This window comes from Botrytis porri (genome assembly GCF_014898465.1).
Source record: "Botrytis porri strain MUCL 3234 chromosome Unknown BPOR_002, whole genome shotgun sequence".
Classification (NCBI taxonomy): domain Eukaryota; kingdom Fungi; phylum Ascomycota; class Leotiomycetes; order Helotiales; family Sclerotiniaceae; genus Botrytis; species Botrytis porri.
Genome location: NW_024066076.1, coordinates 184434 through 209187, shown reverse-complemented (window position 1 = coordinate 209187; position 24754 = coordinate 184434). Strand labels below are relative to the sequence as shown.

At 35.3% G+C, this 24754-nt stretch overlaps 5 protein-coding genes across 5 annotated transcripts; 2 read left to right on the top strand and 3 right to left on the bottom strand.

Annotated features, from left to right (window-relative positions):
* Positions 1–200: 200 nt before the first annotated feature.
* On the top strand, positions 201–2000 carry EAF01_001145 (uncharacterized protein; the record flags this gene model as incomplete). Its single annotated transcript, XM_038909395.1, has 4 exons — positions 201–356; positions 407–1088; positions 1143–1215; positions 1277–2000. 4 exons carry the CDS (start codon positions 201–203, stop codon positions 1998–2000), a joined length of 1635 nt encoding a protein of 544 aa, XP_038774207.1.
* A 77-nt stretch (positions 2001–2077) lies between these two features.
* Positions 2078–4106, bottom strand: EAF01_001144 (uncharacterized protein; the record flags this gene model as incomplete). The annotated part of the gene is made up of 5 exons (XM_038909394.1): positions 2078–2086; positions 2434–2984; positions 3041–3773; positions 3847–3993; positions 4044–4106. 5 exons carry the CDS (start codon positions 4104–4106, stop codon positions 2078–2080), a joined length of 1503 nt encoding a protein of 500 aa, XP_038774206.1.
* Positions 4107–5065: 959 nt separating this feature from the next.
* EAF01_001143 (uncharacterized protein) lies at positions 5066–6154 on the top strand (the record flags this gene model as incomplete). The annotated part of the gene is made up of 4 exons (XM_038909393.1): positions 5066–5146; positions 5206–5392; positions 5452–5932; positions 5992–6154. 4 exons carry the CDS (start codon positions 5066–5068, stop codon positions 6152–6154), a joined length of 912 nt encoding a protein of 303 aa, XP_038774205.1.
* Positions 6155–6342: 188 nt separating this feature from the next.
* Positions 6343–7131, bottom strand: EAF01_001142 (uncharacterized protein; the record flags this gene model as incomplete). Its single annotated transcript, XM_038909392.1, is given in 3 exon segments — positions 6343–6534; positions 6547–7067; positions 7092–7131. 3 exon segments carry the CDS (start codon positions 7129–7131, stop codon positions 6343–6345), a joined length of 753 nt encoding a protein of 250 aa, XP_038774204.1.
* A 3447-nt stretch (positions 7132–10578) lies between these two features.
* Positions 10579–11848, bottom strand: EAF01_001141 (uncharacterized protein; the record flags this gene model as incomplete). The annotated part of the gene is made up of 2 exons (XM_038909391.1): positions 10579–11389; positions 11463–11848. 2 exons carry the CDS (start codon positions 11846–11848, stop codon positions 10579–10581), a joined length of 1197 nt encoding a protein of 398 aa, XP_038774203.1.
* Between the last annotated feature and the right edge of the window lie 12906 nt (positions 11849–24754).

Genomic DNA, 24754 nt, shown 5'->3' with positions numbered 1-24754 from the left:
AAATCAAAGGGATGGCAAGTTACTAGGCCACACATGTGTGTTCCTTTGTTCGTGATTCCAGGTTTTTATTTCCCGCCATGTATTAATATGAAGCTTCATGATGTTAATATAGTAATTGCATCTTTCAAGGCAAGTCTGCTGCATCATTTCGGAACATAGTGTCAGTTTCTCATTCTCAAGCTTATACAGTAAACCGGTCAATGAACCTCACTATGCAGACAAACACTTTCTTCCTGAAGACCATTCCATGGCTTCTCACACTACTTAACTCTATCCAACTCACCACCGCTGACCCATCATCGAGGGACTCAAATCATCAATCTTCTCCTAGTCGTTATGTTTTTGCACACTTCATGGTATACGCTCTTCTCTAGCGAAAAAAATGAAAACTAATCAAAACCCCTAGGTCGGCATCGTAAGCAACCGAGCCAGCTCCGCCGACTATGACAGAGACATGCAACTCGCTCGTCGTGCCGGAATCGACGCATTTGCCCTGAACATCGGCGCCGACGCATTCACAGACACGCAACTCGACTATGCCTATGCATCCGCAGCCACAAACCACATGAAAGTCTTTTTGTCTTTCGATTTCAATTCCTGGGACCCAGCAGATTCATCATCAGTCGGGGCAAAAATAGCAAAATACGCTAATCAGACTGCTCAATTGTCTGTTGATGATGAAGTCTTTGTTTCGACTTTCATAGGCGATGCACTCAATGTCGCAGATGTGCGTGCGAAAGCTGGTGTTCCGATCTTTTTCGCGCCGAATTTTAGCCCTGGATCGTCTAATTTTAAGGAGTTGGATGCGGCGTTTAATTGGATGGGTTGGCCGAATAATGGTGCTAATAAAGCGCCTTCTTCCGCCTCGAATCTCACAGTGCGTGATGGCGATGTGGCGTATATGAATGCGTTGGCGGGCGAAGATTATATTGCGCCGGTCAGTCCGTGGTTCTTTACGCATTACGGACCCGAGGTGTCGTATAGTAAGAATTGGGTGTTTCCGGCGGAGGGACAGTGGGTTCAGAGGTGGCAGGATTTGTTGGGGCTGGGAGCCAGGTTTGTGGAGATTGTGAGTTGGAATGATTATGGTTAGTTGAGCTGCTTTGCGTTGATTGAAGGATTGGAATACTGACTTGAAATAGGGGAAAGTCATTATGTGGGACCGCTTTCTGCACCACATACTGATGATGGAAATTCAAAATGGACGAATGATATGTAAGATTTCTTTCACAACCATAATTGACTTTCTGTTGAAATGTATGGCTAACAAGTCCAGGCCTCATGGAGCATGGCTCACCCTCGCTACCCCATTTATCCGTGCTTTCCACGCCGGCGCCTCCACCCCCTCCAAATATATCAAACGCGACCTCATAGTCTACTGGTACCGACCCAATCCCCTCTCTCTCAACTGCGGCGGCACAGATACAACCATGCTCCCTGCATCCAACTCCTCCGGCGACTACTTCAACGGCAAACCCCACGGCTGGCAAACCGAAACCGACAGCATCTTCGTAACCGCCTTTCTCAAATCTCCCGGCAACATCACCGTCGTCTCCGGCAGCGGCGCTTTCCAATTCAACGCCGTACAAGGCGTGAATGCCTTTAGCGTCCCCATGGGAATCGAAAACCAAATCTTCGGACTCTGGAGAAAAGGGAAAGTGGTACTCCAGGAAACGAGTCCCCGAAATGTAACAGAGACGTGCGCGTGTGGAAATTATAATTTTAATGCGTATGTAGGACGGGTTCCGGCCGCGAGAGGAAATGATGAGTTGGCTCTGGCCGGAACGGCACTTTTGACAAAGGGGATTAGAGTTCCGGTTGAGCAGTGTGTGGCTGTGAAGGGGGAAGTGGAGGATGTGGTGGAGGATGTGGATGGGAGTGTGGGGGTTTCGGAAAGTACGAGTGAGAGTGAGAGTAGCACGAATCAGAAGAGATCGTGGGGATTGCCGAATCGCTGGGAATGGATTAGGGGGTGGAGAGATTTTGTGGATTTGGGTTAGGTGATGCATTTGTGGCACGATCGGGTGCTTCTGGTGTTCCTTTTTGTTTCTTTTTGTGGTTATCCTTCTCGTGTCATTTACTTGTACTTTATAAAGGAACGCTAGTTTTATTCTCAAACGATGTTAACTTTTGAAGCACTCAAGACTCCGAGCAGGGTATTCGATAGTCCGGACTGCAGTACAAAATTATAAGGGTCTGAATGTCCAAAAGTAATTAGAAATCTGAATAGAGATTAATATTCTGATCAAATTCAATATCTCAAATGGCCTGAATATTCTAATTGATTTGAAAATTTGATAGATCTTTAGTATTGAACTAAAGTCTGGACTATTGGACACTCGGATTAAACAATATTATGTACAATCAGACCTGATGAGTCCCTTTCTCACCATCAACATAATGATGTTCGCTACCCATGCTATGCTCACTTACACTCTCTCCCTTTTCCATAACACATTGGCCCTCCTCATCACTACCCAAACCTCCAACTTTCCATTCCCTAATGTCATGTCCCTTCCACATTAGTATGACCACAAACCCAAAGCTCGCTACTTGTAAGAATGCCATCATTCCATATGTCCATCTAAACCCTAACTCCTCAACCCAAGGCGTAATATAGAATGTCACCGACAATCCGAAACCAACTCTGTAATTATTTATCACAATAGCTGTCTCAGCAGGAGCTTTCGTGAAGAGTTCACACGCATAGTTTACAGTAATCGGGGTGATAGATAAAGATCCGAATGTCACCATTATTTGTGCCCAGATAAGGACTCCCCAGCTCCAATGATTTTGGAGCGTTGCCCCAAAGAGACCAAGACCAATTGGATTGAAAATTAAGGCAGGGAGAATGAGAGCGTATAGACGATATTCGGGCTTCCAGATACCGCGATTTCGGGAACAAATCCAGAGAGGGAGACGGTCACTGACAAAGTGGCCGTAGATCAAAGCTATTATTATTCCTGCCCAGTGACCGAATGAAACTTGTGATTATTAGATAACTCTTCATTCGAGAACTGCGAAGTAGAGAGGTACATACATAAAGCATTTTCCGTAGAATTAAATCCGTAACCTCCTTCTTTCACATCCTTCTGTAACCAAACCGGAGTTATTGCATTCATAGCAACATAGAATCCAAAACTGATCAGCGTAGACATTGCTAACAAAATCATCGACGGATTAGCCATGATTAAAAATGGATTGGCTGCAACCCTGAAGACCTGTTTTAAACTGGCCTGCTTTGTGACTTTCGTCCCCGGGAGAAACGTCGCGAACTTACTCGCAATAAATCCATTGGGCGTCGCGATCGATGAATTATCTGCCCCCTCCGCTCGATCCCAAGAAGTCTCATACACGAACAAAAATACCATTATCGCTGCCAAAGCTGCCAGCGCCGCTGTCCACCAAAAAGCATAAGTCCATGATCCCTTCCCAGCCGTTGATATGAATGCCGACAGCGTTGGACCAGCCACCGTGCCGAAATCGAAAGCCCAATAAAAGTAAGTAAAGACACGACCTCTCTGGTGCAAGAAGAAGAGATCGAAAAGTGTACGAGGGCCGAGTATACCAGCTATGGCTCCAAAGAATCCAGCCATTACCCTGGAAGCAAGGAATGGGGCGTATTGCGTGGAGTGTGTCATGCATGCTGCCCATACTTGGGTGATGAATACTCCAACGGTAGACCAGAAGATTACTGATGAGCGACCGAATTTGTGAGATAGTGGAAAGAGGATCAAAGATCCTGCTATCATGCCAGCATTGGAACAGGATGTCTATATTTCGTTTGTGTCAATTGAATTTCAACCACTTGGAATCTCCGTCACTCGCCTAGAAATCTTCACGTACCTGATAAGCCATCTTTGTGGCCTCAACCCCATACAATTTTGCTTGTGGTGCTGGGATCAATTGACCAGCAAGGCCACCCGCACAACCGGCGAAGGTTGCGAGACATAAGGCAGCGACAATGGGTACTTTCTTCCTCATGGGCCAATTCTAGTAATTGTTAACATCGTGATTATTGATCAGAAGGGGGAAGAATCTACCAATGGATCTCGTGGATCATCACTAGGATGAGGAATAAGTGCAATTGTTCCTTCATTGTTCATAGTGGCGATGTAGTGAGCTTACAGCCTGAGTCCTGTGTGTCTCTATCTGTCAATTGTACGCATTGATCGCCAATATGTCAAATCAATCTTGCCTAGCAATGAAAAATATTACAATGCCTCAGAAGCTTCAACACGCGAATTACAAACAGAGAAACTAAAGACAAGCTCTTCCCCTCTATTATATAGTTTCTTGCCCCTTAGACCTTTTAACAAACGCCCTTCAAGCCCTGTGCGCATCACCTCATCGTCGTCGTCGTTCATCATTTCCAAATCTAATGATAGCGTGGATATCACGCGTCACCACGAGCGATCCCATTAAAATATTTCGATACGTTCAATCGCAGCTGGTTCCGCAGATGAAAGTGGACCTCTGGGTGGACACTTCAATCTCTGTACCTTGTCATTCATTATCCTGGGGTTGAAACACTGTCGCATCTACCCTAGAATGACGGGATTGAAGCAATAGAAAGATGAGACTGGAAAATAAATAAAACGAGTGAAGTGAATTTAGAGAGAAGAAAAGACCTTTCGGTTTCGATTAAAAAAGGGGGGGAGTGGAAAGATAGAAGATGTCTTGCACAGTATAAAGAGCAATGAAACACGCTCGCTCGGCATGAAAGCTCTTATCCGAGATTCGGTAAAGTTAAAGTCAACTATTTGTTCTGCACAATATCACGTGATACAACATAAATCTTATGCTCGACGATGAAATTTTCACTGGTCGAAAGGCCACATGTTGTAGATTGCAAAGTAAATATCTTTCTTTTGGTTCGTATTCCACCGTATTGCTATTAACAAGAAGAGTTTAAAAGGGATCTCATTTCTCATAATGCCATATCACTAATCTCCCCATCCGTCATCTGTTGCAATTCTTCATCTTCCTGGGATCTCCAGAGACCTATCTATATCCTCAAGGAACAACGACGGCATCATCTCAACACCAGATAAGCATTGACAACATGCTACCATCAACGCCCTACCCTTCTCCAGGCCCAGGATACTGGGGCCCCGTAACCTCAACCATCAATTGGTGCGAAGAAGCACGTGCCTCCATTCATTCTCTCTCATTCTCCCTAATCTCTACTAACATCCCGTGTAGGACTACTATGCTACAATCTATTCGGCTGAGATCGTGAATACGATTACCAATTTGATGTTTGTGATCTTGGCTTGGAAGGGGATTTCCAGCTGTATCAGATATGGCCATGACCGCGTCTTCCTTGTTGCCTTTCTCAGTTATCTGGTTATTGGAGTCGGAAGCATGTTGTTCCATTCTACGTTGATTTGTTCGTCAATATTTCTTCTTTTCCTTCCTAAATAAACGGAAGAATTTAACAACTTCTAGACCCCATGCAGCTTGTGGACGAACTGGCTATGATTTATCTAGAGTGCATCCTAGCCTACTCCGTTTTTGCGCACCAGAAATCCCCACTGTCGCGTTTCATGCTCGCTATCTCAATTTCTGCGCTTGCGATATTTATTACTCTATACTATCATTACCTTCAAAATCCAGTATTCCATCAGAACATGTTTGCACTACTCACCGCCATTGTGGTATTTCGAAGCATGTGGATTATGGAGCATATACTCAATCCAAAGCGTCGCGTTAAAGATGAAAAGGTCCCTACAGTGCAGCAAAAAAGAAGAGACGAGAGAGATAGCAAGATTTTGAGCCAGATGTGGAAGTTGAATTTCATAGGCTTAACTTATGTAGCGCTTGCATTTTTCATCTGGAATTTGGATAATATTTATTGTGGAACCATTAGAAAATGGAGGAGAGAAGTGGGATTACCGTGGGGTATTTTGCTGGAGGGCCATGGATGGTGGTGAGTCTTTTAATCTTTATTATTTTCAATAGCTGAGAAGAGAAAGCTAATGTACACAGGCATATTTTGACAGGAATTGCTGCGTACAATAATATCACGTGGTCAATTTGGCTGCGATATTGTCGTAATGGAAAGCAAGATCTGGTGGATTTGGAATGGCCATCGATGTTCACTTCAATGCCTGTTGTAGTGGGAATCAAGTCGCAAGAAAAAGAGCTTTAAGTGAAAGAGGATGCTTGGGATGCCAATTAACTACTCGTCTCACATATTGAGTTCGACCAGATTCTTGTCTCTCCTCAAGATTACTGTCCGTATATCGTCAGGTCATACTGTTAATTCAACAAGGCACCAACAAGTTGTGCCTGGCGTTGGCAATGCATTATGTAGTATCGTCACTATTAAGTACAAGCCTAGATCTCGTCTACTATTTGTTCTGGTTCCATTATCTTCCCCTTCACAACCTTAAACGCATAGTTGACGAATAACGGAATACTCGTTAGTCTTGTTGACCTTTTCATATTTTCTCCTCGCCAGCTGTTGCGTGGAGAAGCTTTTCGAAATTCAGCGTCATGTACCATCGCTTTCTTCCCATGTTCCAAATGCTGTTAGCCTACAAAGAAAATCCTGAAGCTCCAAGAGGCTGGTAGAGTTACCAATGAACTTTTGGCGAGCGTACATGCACATGCGAATGATAGAGAAAAAAGGAATAGAGCAAAGTATTGCCATAGCCTCGAGGGGAACCACTCTATGATAACCTTTCGTTTCATCGTAAGGATCAAAGAGTTCAAAGAGTTCCGAAAACCCATGAGGTTTTGCAGTAGGACAATTGCTGCGGGGCTGAAGAATAGGGAGGTTATAGTTTCGGGCGCATCAGTGGTAGTATCGTGACAAAACTTCTTTAATTTGTCGTATCGTGCGCCGACCATTTCAATGAAGCGAGGATTGTGGGAGAAGAATGTTGATTGTAAAACATCGATATGATCTACCGAGTCAGACATGAACTTTTGTCGCAAGCTAATGGAGAATTGAGACGGAGCTCCGATTTTAAGAGCAGCATAACATTGCAAGGGGTTTTCTGCAAGTAATACATGCTCAAACGAAGGCCGCAGGACATTGGCGAGAAGGTATGATTGACCTAGTAACACATGATATCATTCACTAGCCCCGCAGAGAAATACACCTGGAGCGAGATAGCTCATCTAGAAAGCTTGTAAAGATAAGATGGCGAGGCAAAGTAACTCGTCTCGAGACTTCACCATCATGGATAAGAATATAATTGACTTGAATGTGACGTTGGATCCTTCTCGTGTATCACAGAAACCTTCCGGAAACTTTTGTTGAATCGTTAGGGTTCCTTGTAGCAGTATAAAGTTTTCTATTCAAAATCCAAGCAGATATCGTGAAGGTACCGGCATTAGAGAATTATCTATCGAATGCATTTCGCATTCATTTTATTACATCTTCATGTACAAACCACGTCGACTTCTAAATCTCTTTGAATATCACCGTCGTTATCACCTCATTTCGGAGTCTCCATGAGCTTCTCTTTAGTTAAGTGAATTGTTGACTTGGTGAAACATCACGAACTCGGCATTTTTGTTATTTTCAAGTCAAGCCTTGATACGTGGCGTATTATCCTGTTGATCTTCGGACGCTAGATACCTCAACAACATTCTCTATCTAGGCAATTGGTTTGCTCTTAGCTGGTACCCTCAAGATATCTTACCTCCGAGTGTCTATATAAACAGTGATTTTTGAGTGCTCGAGGCGTGAACAGTCAAACAAAGCTACTCTAACTACGAATCACATTTGAATATTGGCATTTTTAACCTCATGAAAACAGCGACTAGATGCGAACAAATTTGATCCGGGTTTCGACATCATTCTTGGAGGTTAAACTCTAGAATAATAATAATATTATTATTCTAGTAGTAGTGGAAGACTGGATCACTTTTAGGCTTTTGGGGATAGATCGAATATATGATAGAAGAGTTGAATTGAAGTCAAATGATAAGAAAGAGCTTGATTGAACTGAATTTTCTTGCTTTTTCTAGGGTTTCTTCAAAGAATGTTCTAGGTTTATATAGTTTATAATGAAGTTCTAGTAGTTTTTATACTTATAAATAAGATCGATTTAAATCGAATCTTATTAAATCATTTATATTCCTCTCCTATATTCATCTCTCAACTGCCTTGTTTCTTTAGAAAAAGAAAGTACAATCATTCAATTTAGTCTGTTTTATCAACAACTATAAGGCAAACATTATAAGGTTATAAAAGCTATCTTATTTTTCTCTAGAGAGACTATACTACTTATAGTTATTTCTTATATAAGCTGCGCTACAGGGTAACGTGTCACAACAACCTTTCATATAATTCTATTTCATTATAAATCAATTTGATAAGAGATATAATAATATTATAATATAATATAATAATATAATAATATAATAATATAATAATATAATAATATAATAATATAATAATATAATAATATAATAATATAATAATATAAAATCATATTATACATGTATTAGTCATCAATTTATCTTTTACTTGGCGAGATATTAATAAGTGATTTAGTATACTTATTATAGAATTTCACAATCATAATTGTTCTCCTATCATATGTTGAATGTTGTTCTCTAAAAGATATTAAATCGCTAGCTAGATTCCTTCCCGAATCATTCAAGATGACAGAAGAGGAATCCCGAATCATATGACTTCTTTTTAGATATCTAAATATAGTTGTTTGGATGAATTGAGTGCGAATATGAAATTGTTCTGTATTGTTAAACCCAATGACTCTGCTATCATACGAGAATTGTAAAACGACGAGATAAAGGTGGTAGAATGCGCAATCAAGGGCTATACATTTATATCATCATCACTCAACTTATCTTGGGATATAAATTTATTGTCTACTAAAGTCCTCTGAATCAAATAAATCTGGTTGTATGCTGCTGAGATTAGAAAACTACAGATTCTGAAGTCTGCGACCTCGATAAAAACTTCTGAAACAAACTCATCGTATGACTTAAGTAAGAATAGTCTCGAATAGCAGCATTTCTCAGAGAAATTTGTGCAAATCGCGTCGCATTTGTTGAAAATGATAGACAAGATTATTTGATATCAACTATTCAAGGGGGCTATCCAGGCGTTGAATACGAATTAATAGTACGCTAACACATACGCGAATCGCAATTATATAACCGACTCTAGACTGATATTTCTACGACTATTCTATCAAGCATATGAAGTCGATCTGAATACCATTCATATACCCGTGAAAACTCTAAAGAATATAGTGGAATGAATTCCTTCTTTTCTTTATTAAAGTGCGTTTTAGTCTAATGAGCTGAAGATAAGAGCCTAGAATATCTAGAGTAATCAACGTGTATATAACAAATGATAAATCTAAATACCGACTTATAGTCTCTTGTTATTTATCTGAATTGTAAATCATTGAACGCTTCTTTTACAAGAGACCAACTTTGTTACCACTGGCTAGTGAGAGAGTTTACTTTAACTTAACGATAATATTCTAGTTCCTAAAAATTTGACGATAGTCCTACGATAAACAAATCAGTAGTGAACAAAGAAGAAATGTGTTTTGTATTCTTGAAGTGTTATAATAGTATGCTGAGAATATCTGATACTATCCAGAGGTTTAAAAAAACCAGTATTGAAACAATCAGATAATGGTCCTCTAGTATAAGTGTAGATTCCAAAGAATGGGTGACTTAAATCTAATACCCTGAAAGTGTCATATTGAAATCTCGAAACCCCAATTCCCATCTTAGACATCAAAACCCATTCAGAATTGAAAGATCAGACATTAGCACCGGCGACTCGGTCCTAAGGACGAACATTTGACAACACTCTCGTCCGATGTTTTCGATGAATGAAAGATGTCAAAATGATCGATGAACGTTCATTTGAAGGCCTGGAAGTTGGGCCTTGATATCAAATATATGGCATGTAGGCCTGAGGCAATAGGCTTGAGGCTCTGTATTTATAGGCTAGCACACTGTAAGTGTAGATCATTCGGTGAAATTCTCTTTGAAAATACCTGCAATCTTCATCAAAATGAAGGCATTTTGTCATAAAAATGACAAGTTTTGCAACAAGCTACTCCAACAAAGCTCAAATTCTGACTGCATATTTATCATCGTGTATTAACTTGGTGGGTATTTCGAGTCATTTTGAGGCCAATATATCCAAGTTTACCTTCATTTGATGAACACTTCAGCGTCAAACTAGGCTTGAATACCTACTCCAACTCATGACTTTGTATCTTCAACTTAGTTCACTTTCACTAATGTCGATGCTAAATCATGTCTAAATCCCCCAGATATCTACTTTTCACATCGATAATTGGTTCGATATCTATTGTGAGTAGACATGACTTCATTCACTTCACACCATCACCAGAATCTACTTCTACAGGTTTCTGTCAAGGAATAGCTTATCTCCCTCATTTCAATGCACCAGAGTACCAGCTTGTTGTGGTCAAAAAGGTGTGTATTAGTGTTAGGCAAGCTATCTTCTAGTTTATTTATCTCATTTCCAGTCAAGGTTTCTCAAAAAGAATCCCAAAGTACCAAAATCCCTCCCAAAATTACCCCAATTTACTTGAATTCTGTCTAGAATTTCAAAGCATTTCTTCTAACCTCCCACAAACTAACCCAAATGTCATCAGCAAGAGGCGCAACGGTGTTAGGGTTAGCCTTTAGGTGGATTCCCCCCTTAGCCTCCACCAAGAACGACTCCATAGCCTTCTCGGATAAGCCGTAATGACGTAGCTTCGCATCAGCTCCAGCTACCTTGACGATATCAAAGATATCTACGAGCATTTCAGGATGGAAATCCTCGCCCTTGTCTTCAGACTGAGGATGGAGTCGACGAAGTGTAGTATACGCAAGGTACTTGCGAAGTGGAGAGTCCTTTGGTGTCTTATCGTAGACGGCACGGGAGATTTCTGCTGGAACTCCTTGCAGCGGAGTGAAGAAGCGGAGAAGCTCAATGGACTGGATGGCGGAATTTTGTAACTCCGGCATCAAGACCTTGTCGGCAAGAAACCAGAGATCGATAAGCTTGGTGGTATGTTCAAAGGCAGTTGCTTGAGACTTGGTGATATATTTATCAAGGTCGCTACCCTGAAGTGTGCTTAAGCCAATACCGACAGGAAGGTTCTTGCGATCAACTAGCTCAAAGGCGGCAAGAGTGTTTAGCTGCTTCTTGTATACCCAGTCGATAAGCATAGTAAAGATCTCCCGATTAGACTCAGCAAAGTGGAGAGTCTGTGTGGCAGATTCGGCAAAACTAGAGTTGAAGACAGCGTCGAAGTATGGCGAGAGGTGTGTGAAGAAGGACTTGTGGAGGTTAAAAGGAGGACCGTCTATTGAACCATCCTCGCCCTTGATATAGATTGTTACCATGTCCATTGGTGCGTCTCTGTTTTACAATAGTTAGTATCGATTTTATAAATAGGATGGGTAGATATAGTGAAGAAAAAGGTGATGCTTACTCCCAAGTAGGACCTTGACTACGATTAGTCGCATCAAGATCTAGACGGCTTAATGCCCGCACAGCTTCATTGGTATTGGTCGGGTTAGCAGAAACCGTACCGAGAGCAGGATAGGCGGTTGTACCGCTAGCTACCCCAATCAAGCTGGTAGAGGTAGCCCTATGTTCATAGAAGGTTCCTCTATAAATAGGAGGTGAGTGTGACGTGGACAAGTTGCCAACGAGATAATCTCGAACGACGAGGTTGTAGGAACGATAAGGTCCAATCACAGCGTTGCGGTCGTAGTTAGCACCATGCTGACCACGATTTGGACTAGCAGAGAAGACGCCAAGAGGAGCAGGACCAGCATGCTGGCCCCATTGCCAGTTGTTGACGTTGTTGTTCATACTTGAACAGGTGTTTGTATAGAGGTGTAAATGTGAGGAAGTTGTTGTACAACAGGGAGTTTCGGTTACCGAAGGGACCTAATGGCGCAGCAAGTCTTTCTAAAGCGAGATTAGTTGAGTTGATTAGAACTGAATGACGAATAAGAATTACTTACAAGCTGTTGAAAGAGACTTGTGGGTCTGTAAGAGGGACTCTGGGGCTTAAGGTGTAGTAGATCAAGAAGAAGGCTTTCGAAATGAACTAGAGAAAGAGGATACGAGTTAGCCACACCATCGAGGTACAAGGTTAACAATGACTAGAACTGGATTAGGCATACTAACAGACGGCAGATAACTCGCAAGTGAAATTTGGTGTAGTGCTGAGTGTTCAATCGGAGAGCTTGAGAGGGAAGCCTATAACTTCAGTCTGGAAGAGGATATGTCGAGTTAGAGACGTCGATAAGCTGATGAAAGAGAGATCAGAGGTTATTCATGTGCTTACCAAACAAACAAGAACCTAATACTATGCGAAAAGAGTGATATATGTTGCTATGGACGAAAGAAGGTTGAGAACGTTTGAAACTTTGAAGTAATTGCTTTTGAAATCGTGTCGCAGCAAGAAATGACTTCTAGAAATCGCAAAGACGACTTCTATATCAAGCTGCTGAGAGCGACTAATATTCTAAAGCTCAAAAGGGTCCTTTAGGTGCATTTTTTGATGTTGAAAGAAGTTATTGATCGAATTGTTCCACAAAGTGGTGATATAAAAGAGTTGTACAAAGCTTGGAGGAAAGGGAAAATTTATGAAAGGTGGGAATTTTAAATAGCTTGACGAACTATCATATATAGAAGGCTGTATACCGGGTGAATTTTTAAACAGATTTAAACGAGCAGCGGAGATTTCAAAATATTAGATCCGAGTTGCATTGAGTCCCATTTGTCTCTCGTCTGATCTCTCATCCTGTAGCATATCTCAAGGCTGACAAAGGTGTTTTTGGTAGATAGTTGTTGCATTTTTGCAAAGAACATATGCCAGTAAGTCAAGCTCAATCAAATATCTGCATCATTTTCCTTTACTGACTACTAGAATGCTCCAACTAGAGAAACAAGCGAACCTCCTCTTCTATAACCTCTATTCAACGAATCTCCAAAACTTCTCCCATGGCACCACTATCCACCCTCAACTACCTGCTCTGGCATCACCGAATCTTCGATATAGAATGGTACCACCGCCGCTCAATTGCTCATGGTAAACCCATCAAGTCTTGGATCACCAGCTATAGAATAAGCGACATCATCCAGTTGCATATCTATGTAAGATTGGTTTGGGCCTGAATGATTAGATAGTCCATCTCGACAGCAGCTACGAAAGAACTGATAGGCCATCTACGAAGCTTGCTATCATCATTAAAGAGTCCATGAAGAAGGGCAGTCACTTCTTGGGGCTGCTTAACCCAATCGATGCAACAGGTTCCTATGAGATTCCAGAGCATCAATGGCGAGACTTTAATGTCCAGGAATCGGAGCGTAATCTGCAAGTGTCCAAAGACCTATAAGACACTCTATAGTCGTCTCGGAGCTCTTTTTGTAATCTACCATACTTAGATCGACAGAGTCAGATTCCCTGGACCAAACGATCATGCTCAGTCCCGTATGTATCATGAAGCTTTTATATATAATATAAATCCACTCCACAAATTTCCTGAAATACATCTTGGTAGTATGGTGGTGCTCGAATGAATGGGATTGAACGGGTCTTTTAGGCTGTCTATTTTTCATCAGTTTTATCTAAACCGTCGATTTTCAATATCTCTTGGTGTGGATGTCTACATTCGTGTCAGCACTTCCTGCTTTAATTCTTTGGCATGTCACTATTCCCTGTTTACATAATATTGAGAACAGTGCATCTATCCTTCAGTGCAGTGAAAGACACAGCAACTCTACTTGAGAAAATAAAGGGTCGTCTCCACGCCATTTCTACAACTAAATAAAGAGCTTGACACTCTCTTCCAATCTCCAGGTAACCTTTGCCTTCGGGTACAGTCAAGTATAACCACTTTAAACCCAGGAACGCCATAAAGAAGATACCTAGATCCTCATTTCATAACGCTGGCCTCTTAAATGAGAAGCGATAATCCCTGATTTTGCTATCGATGACGGTCGCCAATGGTAATTAGAGCCCTCTTTAAAGCTATGTGAATGATTATTGTTCTATGAATTTGACACCTTGTTTCAAGAGTACGTATATTCCTTTCGAGAAGATTGCTTCTTTCACACGGCTCTGAGTAAGTCGGGTACCCTACTTTCGGGCCACCCCTGTTTTGGGCCATTCTTTACTACTAAAAATCTCAAAAAATGGAATTTTTAACTTTCTTATTTATAGATAGAATTTATTGAAAATTTGTATATATATAATTCATATCGTTTTAAATCTATTTTAAGATTTCCAGATTTTTATATATTAAAATCTAAAGCTTCAAAATATTGATTTTTTAATTTATATAAAAATTACATACAAATTTAAAACTTTTATAAAATCTTTAATAACTTTTTAACAACAATTATTAAAAGAAAACTATATATCTTTTTGAAAGTTCTGAACTTAAATTTATATAGAAATTCAAAAAAATTAACAAATATAAAAATATAATATATAATAAATTTAAAGTAATATGAATAATCCCTACAATTTTAAGAATATCCTTCTAAATATCTATTTATAAAAAGTTTTCTATTTTTTTTAATCTTTCAAAATAAATATACTATAGAATTATAATAAAACTTTATAATTTATTTTTAGCAATTTTTATCAAAAAGTTATTAAAGATTTTATAAAAGTTTCAAATTTATATATAATTCCTATATAAATTTAAAAATCGATATTTTGAAGCTTTAAATCTCAATATAAAAAAATCCCGAAAAATTAAAATTTTCAAAATAAACTAAAAATGATCTAAATTATATATATATAAATTTTCAATAAATTCTATTTATAAATAAGAAAGTTAAAAATTCCATTTTTAGTGTGAAAAGTGGTTCAAAAGGGGGGTGGTTCGAAAGTAGGGTACCCGACTTAAATATTCGTTGTTCTTGGTCAGTGTCACATGAACTCACTTTATTCGAGACTGCGAGAGAACAATCAGCGAGGAAGGATCATTATTGTGATTTGTTTGGTTTTATTATAAGAGTTATCGAATCTACTCACCGTACATGTAACGCTTTTCCGACTAAAACCTTCATTTATTCACCTTTTTAGACCCTAGTTTTCTTATTATATTATAGAATGAAACTTGAATTTATATTAGAAGAAGATTTAAAGTTACCGAAAATATTGATAAAAAAGATAACGTAACGTATGGGGAACTCGGACATATGGGGAACTCGGACACTTTTAGCCCATCACCAACTTGAAACCGCAATAACTTTTATTATGCATACCCAATCACCTTCTACATCTGCTCAAATTGAAGAGAAGCTTCAAAAGGCTATAATTTCACTTCAATTGAAAGAATTTAAATCAATTAGAAAGGCTGCAGAGCATTTTGAAGTCCCTAAGTCTACCCTAGCTGATAGGCTGGCTGGGAAGAAAACACGTTCCCAAACCCACGAAATGGCTCAAATTCTTTCAAACGCAGAAGAAAATACTCTTGTACGATGGATTTCACAACTTACCATCACTGGATTCCCTGCTACACCTATGTTGGTGAAGGAAATGGCCGACGAAATTCGTCTTCGACGCGTTCGGGTCGCGTCATCTCGAAATCCTACCTCGACAGAAATTCCACCTATAGGCCACGAATGGATCTATAGATTCCAAAAACGACATCCAGAACTTAAAACATGCTATTCACGTCAATTAGAGTCTAATCGGGCTAAAGAAGCAACTCCGGAGAATATTCAGGCTTGGTTTGACGCGTTTCGCACGCGTCTCATTGAGCGAAAGTATGAATTAGATGATATGTATAATATGGATGAAACCGGATTTGGAGTTGGAAGTACTCAAAGTACGCGCATTATAGTCGATTCTACTCAGAAATCGAATTGGAAAGTTACAGCTGGCAAGCAAGAATGGATAACTGCATTTGAATGTGTCAATGCAGCTGGAAATGCTCTATCACCTATGGTCATTTTCAAGGCTCAGAATACGAATTCTGCATGGATTCCAAAGGACACACCTCAAAGCTGGCAGTTCTCTACTAGTACAAATGGATGGACCTCAAATAGCCATGGATTAGAATGGTTAAAAAGGGTTTTCGAACCAGAATCCAAGAAAGTGTCAGGTGACCGACCTCGACTTTTGATCATGGATGGCCATTCAAGCCATATTACAGGTAGCTTTATTGCTTTCTGTATAGATAATGATATTGATTTACTTATATTACCTCCTCATTGCTCTCACTTGCTTCAGCCACTTGCTATTGCGGTGTATGGGCCAATGAAACGATATCATGCTTTAGAGGTCGATCGATATTCTCGAGCTGGTGTAAAGCGAATCCAAAGAGCTGAATGGGTAGAACTCTTTCAAAATATTAGAAAAAAAGCATTGAATTCTTCTAATATTAAAGCTGGCTGGAGAGGAGCTGGTTTAGTACCTTTTGCCCCACGAAAAGTACTCGATTCATTACCATTTAACTCCTCCCAGCAACCTTCTACTCCACAAATGAGAACCCCCAATCAAGACCTAGACTTGTCTATACTCAGGAGTTCTCCTCCAGATGGAACAGAACTAAGGCAAGCAAATCAGATCTTTAATACAGCTCTAGCAAGCAGTGGTTCTCCTGCATCGCCAACTCGTCGATATGCCAAGAGAATGACTAGGCTTGTAGAATCTCAAAATGCTGAGATAGCCCTACTTCGGAAACAGCTCTCTGATGCTCAGGAGGTGATTGAGACTCGAAAGAAAAGAACTAAAGGCAAAAGAGTCAAATTACAAGGTCAATTTGTCTTTAGTACTAAGGAAGTATTGAAAATGGTACGTGAGGCGGAGGAAAAACCGAAGGAGAAAAAGCCACGAGGACGGCCACGCAAACGCCCAATTGAAGAATCAGAAGAAGAGATTGAAGAAGAAGAGCTAGAGAATAGTTCAAGTGATTCGGAATTGGAATTGGAGGATTGTGTGGCTCGTAGAACAAGATCGCGTGTAGAATAATTGAAAAAGTGTCCGAGTTCCCCATATGTCCGAGTTCCCCATACGTTACGTTAATTTATTTTTAAATATTTTTTGAATAGTTTACTGAAGATTTAAAGTTGAAGTTGTCGAAATTTAAATAAAAAAAACGTTTTATTTTATATGAGAAAAACGTTACAAGTTAGACATTCTGAGCTTTTTCAATCAAAAGTTTATATAAATCCTCAAAAAAAAAATGAAAATAAAGTATATATATTTTCATATTTTAATATTTTCAAATTGTTAATTTTTAGAATTTTAACTCAATATATAATTAATTAAAGTAGTAACGTAGTTTATTACCGAGCGAATTTTATCTTCAAGCGAATCATTTTTATCTTAATTTATATTTTCAATCTTATATTATTCAATAATAATTAAATCAATTAATTGAAACTATTAAGAATCTAATAAATTAGAATTTGTTATATTATTTTAATAGATTCTTGTATTATAATCTATCTTTCTGTATTTATGATAATATTAATTAAAAAATACTTTCTTATTAAAATTCTCTTCTTTTTAATTACTATTTATTATATTAAATTTAAATGAATATTTGTAACATTTTATTAAAATAATATATTAAAAGTTTCTTGTTTTAAGAATACTACCTCAATATAATTAAGTTTTTTTCACACGTCGATATTTATTTAATACTGTATTTACTTTTCGAAATACAAATTTTTTTATATTTAAAAGTGTATTTTATAAATTAATCTTTTTGTATTTTTCAGAACACGTGACCAACAACATAACATTACATATTACACTTTACCTCATATACATATGAAATATGTAAATGGGGATAGTACATATATATAGATATAATAATTCCCCTTTTATATAAAAAGAATAAATAGAAATAAATAATCCTTTTACTCATACATATTATATATACACATCTTACTAAGTCTGCTTAATAGTATTCTTAATTAGAATTAGTATAATCTTAAATATAAATATTAAGGAGTTTAATTAATAATGAGTCATTTTGGGATTTAATTAATATTAATTGAGAAAGAGCTTTAATTAGATTGTAAGGAGTTTAAGGAATCTATTAATTTAGATTGAAAGAGAGGAGAGTAGTTATATAAATTCGAATATCTAATTTCGAGAGTATAGTTTTAGAATTAAACGAGATTAAATCTATTCCTTGAAATCCTGATTTTATATTCTGAAAAATAATTGATTTTTTATATATAATTCTAAAAGCTATAAAGAATTCAATCTTTGAAATAGAATTAATATATATTTTAATAAATCTATTAATTTGATTACTATATAAACATTTTAGATTATTAAAATAATCAATATCAAATAGCTAAATTAAATGATTTAAATGTAATAATAAGTATAAACATATAATATTATTCTTTTTATAATACTTTTGAAAAGTTAGTGATTTACAACTTTTATATCTATCTAATATTAATATTTAATATTTACTTTTTCTTTGATTCTTAATATACTTATCAGAGTATTTTAATTATTTCAAATCTATTCTATTATTTAATTATTTATTAAATATAGGTTTAATAATTTATTTTATAGAAAAATTAATTTTGATATATTAATTAAAGAAATAAGCCTATCTTTAGATTATTAAAAATAAAGGAATAGTTTTATCTTTCTTATTTTCAAATATTATTACTATAGTCTATTCCCGATTGTCTATGTTGGGACAGGGATCATGTGACTACGCTAGCGTTGACGCTAGCGTCTTCCGACACTATAGTAATATATTTCGTAGCCCACCAGTGGGTGCACAGACTCACGGGACATTAAAGAAGAAAGCACAATTTCACACTAAAAAATGCGATTTTAATAATTCAATTAAAATTTAAACAATTAATATCTTTCTTTGAAATTGAATATTATAGTTTTTAAATATAAGGATTCTATATTGTCACAGATCGGCCCCAATCGCAATTACGATCGCTCACATGCGCATGCGCACACGTGTACGATTACATATATATAACTAGTATATAAATACGCTTTATAAGCATTTTACTCTTGATTTTGTAATTATAAATTTTAAGAATAAATTGTATTCTATTCTCATAGTTTTTCTATAGCAAAGTGTTATATTATCTACAACTTATTATACAATTGTATGGTCATGTTACGAACGACGCAACATAGGCACGGGACTGGGGCACTAAGTCACGTGGTTGGCTCAGTCTGCCTCAGCGGGATAGACACTGAGCCATGAAAGTACAAACAAACCAGTACTAAGCCATACTAATCATACTGAGTAAGAAGGTCTATATAAGGGAATGGGTTTCATTATAATATAGAGCTTCGTGCTCAAGAATAATCATTAGTTTCATTACTAAAGTTATAAGAATTATAATCAATTATAACCTTATTGAATTCCTACTTGAAGTCTAATCTAAACCACCTTGAGAGAACTCTAAACATTTTCACATGACCCTAGAGGCAGCTCCCGTAACAGGTCATTTGATAGCCGATTAAATAATATTTTATAATTTAATACCTTCTTAAATGAATTATATTAATTCAATATTATTTATAAAAAGAAGATCTATTTCAAATAATCTTTAATAAAGATATATTTTCCTAAATATCTGAATGTTACAACGAATTAGTAACAGCAGCCGAATCATGAGCATTTAGGCTATAATAGTAATATAAATACTAGAGATTCAGCTGTAAGATACTATAGAAGTCTAGTGTTACGGGAGCTGCCTCTAGGGTCACGTGGAAGTGTCTAGAGATCTCTCGAGGTGGTTTAGACTAGACTTCAAGTAGGAATTCAATAAGGTTGTAACTGGTTGCAATTCTCGTAACTATAGTAATGAAACTAATGATTGTTCTTGAGCACGAAGCTCTACATTATAATGAAACTCATTCCTTTATATAGACCTTCCTGCTCTACGAAACCCATGGTTCTGTTCTACTTGGATCCCTTGGATCCTAAGCTCCAAAGGCTCCTGGCTCCTTGGATCCTAAGCTCCAAAGGCTCCAACGTCCTGTCACATGACACTCGTCACGTGATCCAATGTTACCCGTCGTAACATAAACGTTATTATATAATTATTAAACAAATATATAATATTATTATTAATAAATTAGGGAATTCTATAATAAAGAAAATGATATTATAAATGATTGTTAAGGTAGTAAACAATATTATAGAATTAAACAAACTAGTTTTAATATTCTTAATATTTAAAGTATATTTATAAATAATCAACCTCGATTTATTAATATTCATAGTTTTATAATAATAAATTATAATTAAAAAGATAATAAACAAAATCAATAAGTTATGAATAATAAGATAGATATTAGATATATTAAATTAATATAATAGACTATTTATAATAATGTTATACAATCTATTTATTAACTTAAGGGTTTGAATATAAAAGAATATAAAGGTTAGATAGATTTGTATATTTATTAAAAATAAAAGATGAGATATGTACTATACAATTAATAAATAATCTAATAGAATTTTATATTATTTAAATCAAATTATATATAAAAAAGAGAATTGACCTTAAACTAATTTTATGAAAAACCTATTGAATTAATATAAACAGCAAAATTAATATAATTTAAGTAATTTATTAAGGATATATAAGAAGTATAATTAATATAAGTAATATAAAATATATTATAAAAGAATAAAAGAATAATTTTGCTAAAAGTTAGTAAAATTAAATTAATTATTTTATTAGCTATTATATAAAGTAGAAATAAGAAGGACATCCTTTTGAATTTGTTCAAAAACACTTAACTCTTATAATTATTAATTTCTTAAGTTATAATTTCTATATTAATAATCTTCTTTATAAATGAAAACATTAATTATATCGAATTTGAAAAATAAGTATTAAATTTAGTATTCTACCTTTCAAATAATAATGAACTTAATAATAATGAATATATAGACTACTTTATAATATTTATTAATAATTTAATATTAACGATTTTCATTAAATTAAAATAAAAGAAGATTAATAGTTTAATAGAAAATAGTGTTTTTCAGTTTATAAAAATTATAATGTATTTGAAAATATAAGGATATTCAATTTATGATTTATTAATAAAATAAAGAATAAAAAACTAATAAAATGTTCTTAAAATCTTAATTAATAATATAAGTATAAAAGAATTAAGAAAAAAAGGTATTGTTTTAATATAATTATTTATAATATAATAAGTCAGTTAATGAATTATATTATTAATAATAATTATATTTTTAAAGAATGAGATAATTATGAGTATTTATAATATTATATAAATATATATATAATCAATATTGAATTTAATTTAAAGGTTCTATGTATAATTATTAACAAAAATGAATATTCTAAAAGGTTTTATTCAGTAAGTAATATAATTATTATATAGTATTTCAAAAGTAAACAATTATTAATTTAATATTTATTATAAGTATTATATTAATACCCTCAAAATGATATAATCGACTTACAACTTATATCTTCTATATACAATTAAGGATAATATAGTATTTGGTATTATAAAATTACAAATAGATAATATACTTATTATTATTAATAACAAATTTATAGATTATAAATAAAAAGAACTTTATAATATTAAGTTTATAATGAAAAAATGTAAAACATTTATATTAAATATATCACTTAAGTTTAATAACGAATTAATTACTTAATGAAATAATAATACGATTTATTTTAATTAAAAGAATTAATATGAAAATCTATATCTAATTAAATCAGAACCATCTGATATATAAGAAATATATGAAAAATTAAGAAAAATTATAATAATAAAGAATCAATATATTGTATAATATATTCAAAAAATATATATTATAATAATATATTAATTAGAAGTAACTTTTGATTTATTTTATATTATACAAATTATCAATCTTAAGGGAGAAAATGCCGATTCTCTTAATAAATATATTCAATGATAAATTAATAATTTAAAAAGAGGCTTACAATTTGTCCCACTTAATATAAATTCTTTAAAACTAATTATATTTATTAATACATTCTTTATTAACAATAAAGATTTATCCTTTTAGATTGAATATATTATTGTTTTAATAAATAAGTATAATAAAACTAATATTATTCATTAGTTATTTATTAAGTATAAAAGAATTATTAGAAATATATTAGTATTAAAATTCTATGCTATAATTTTAGGTTTTGATATTAATATGATAATTAAAGGTATAATTAATAAGATCTTTCTGAATTATAAGATCCTATTGGTTATATGTATTAATTCTAAATCATTTTATAATTATTTTATAAAACTCAAAACTATTAATAAAAAGAGATTAATAATTGATATAATAATGATCCAAAAGGTGTATAAGAAATAAGAGATTATAGAGATTAAATAAATTAATGAAGATTTTAACCCTATAGATATGATAATTAAATTCAAGTTGTGTTAAGCCCTAAAAGACCTAATTAATAATAATATTATAAAGATTAAAGTTATAAAGTAAATTAAAAAAAATTAAAAGGACGAACGGTTATATAGGCAAAAGAGATATTAATTAAAAGAATATAATCCAATAACTTTAAAGAGTTGTTAATATTAAGACAAAGATTATGTAACTATATTAATATTAATGTTAATGTTTTTCGATATTATAGTAATACATTTCATAGCTTTAGCTTTTAAAACCTTAAGTAATATAACAATAGTATAAACCATAGTACTATATTGACTTCATTATCCCTATGTTACGGAGGTACCCGCACCGCAACATGGATTATAAGATAAACCTAAGGCCTTGGTGTTGGGACCTACGAAAACAGCACTGTAGGGACAGTTGAATTAAAGGGTAACTAAAGATAGCGGTAACCGAATAAATAAGCAGTGATTAAAAGATAGGTACCTATCTTTTATTGGCACCTACCCCACAGTAGGCACAGGTTGCACAACGGTTACAGATTAGCTAGTAAGCACAGGTTAAATAAGCGGTAGCCTTACCAGGTCACGAGGACAAGTGTCACGTGAAGGAAAGTCGATTCGACTTGTCGACTCGAGTAGTCGAGTAGACTTGACGATTCGATCAAAGTACGAAGGTCTATATAAGGGAATGGGTTTCATTACAATGTAGAGCTTCGTGCTCAAGAACAATCATTAGTTTCATTACTATAGTTACGAGAATTGCAACCAGTTACCAACCTTATTGAATTCCTACTTGAAGTTTAGTCTAAACCACCTCGAGAGAACTCTAGACACTTCCACGTGACCCTAGAGGCAGCTCCCGTAACACCCTATAGTGATACCAATAATAATTAATATCATAATAAAGTAGTTTATTTAATTAATTTATTAGGTTAATTTATGTTTTATTAGTATTCTTATTATTGTTACTTTATTAATATTATTAATAAGAGATTTATTTTAAGTGGATTTTCTTTTTTTCGTTTATTTTATTCTTCAACAATTTTTGAAACCTTTTTCTATTAATTTTGAAGTTTTTTTGGTAAAAGTAATGAAATTATAAAATGTATATTTTTGTAAAACGATTGATAACACTACAAATCAAATTATAAGGAATATTGAGGTTAATACTAAAACTATAAATCAGATATTAAAAATAATAGGAAATATAAATTATAATATAGCTGGGTTGTAGAATTATATTTAGAATATTATTATCATATATTTAAGAACAAGCTTTTCAGAAAGGGGGATACTATAATGATTTTATCATATTAATAAATTGTTTAGAAATTTACATAATCCACAATCCTATATATTATCATTTTTTTCTCAAAAGCTTTTTTAACTTTTTACCTTAATATTCTAAAGAATGCAATTGTTATAACTTGTAATATTTTTTCTATATAAAAAAACGATTTTTCGAAAAATTTAAGAAATTCAACTTCAATCTTTTATAAAAGCTGTTGGAAGTTGTGGCACGTGCTCTAAGCTACTGTGCATATATCACTTCCACTTCGTAGTTAGATTTTACCTTAGTACAATTAATCTACATAGTCAATAATACATGCATTCCACTGGCCTGCTCCTTTATTGTGAACAGGTTATGAGCCCGGTAGCTCTGCAGTAAGACTAAGGCCGAAAGCTCTTTGAATAGCTTACGTTGCCAAAGGAGAGGTTGACGACGAGAAGCTCCTACGCAACGCGACGTCAACATACGAGGTGCGCACAGCAAACAGATTGCTGAGCAGCGACAGCGAAGTAACCACTTACATCGCGCCTTTTCCTCAAGTAAGAAAACTACGAGTTATTACTGAAAAGACCATTCATTCCAGCTTAACGCTGAAGAGCATCACCTGCTACATAGTGTTCGATATCACTTCAAAAATCATTATCTACAAATCAAAATTCACTATTCTTAATTACCCCGCCTTGAAGAGAATTTCTCCCTTCAAACACTAGTACATCCCAATCGGGACAGCGCAGTCTTAAACAGTTCCTCTTCCACTCTTTCATTCCACCATCAATCACGCCTAGGTCATCGACGCAAGCTTTCTACTTGCAGAACCTTCAAAATGAACGAAGACACTGGATCCAAGGATTACTCCAAGCGCATCCCTCCTCTCACTCAAGAGAATCACGAACGCTGGACTCGTCAAATAAGAATTCAACTTCGAGGAAAAGGTTGGTTCTATACATGCGAAAAGACATTGCATGAATATGCACGGATTGCAGCAGCCGACAACTTAATCCAGGATTTCGAAGAACTTCAAGTCTCCAGCGGCAGCGGCAGTACCACTACAAAGATTCGACTCAAT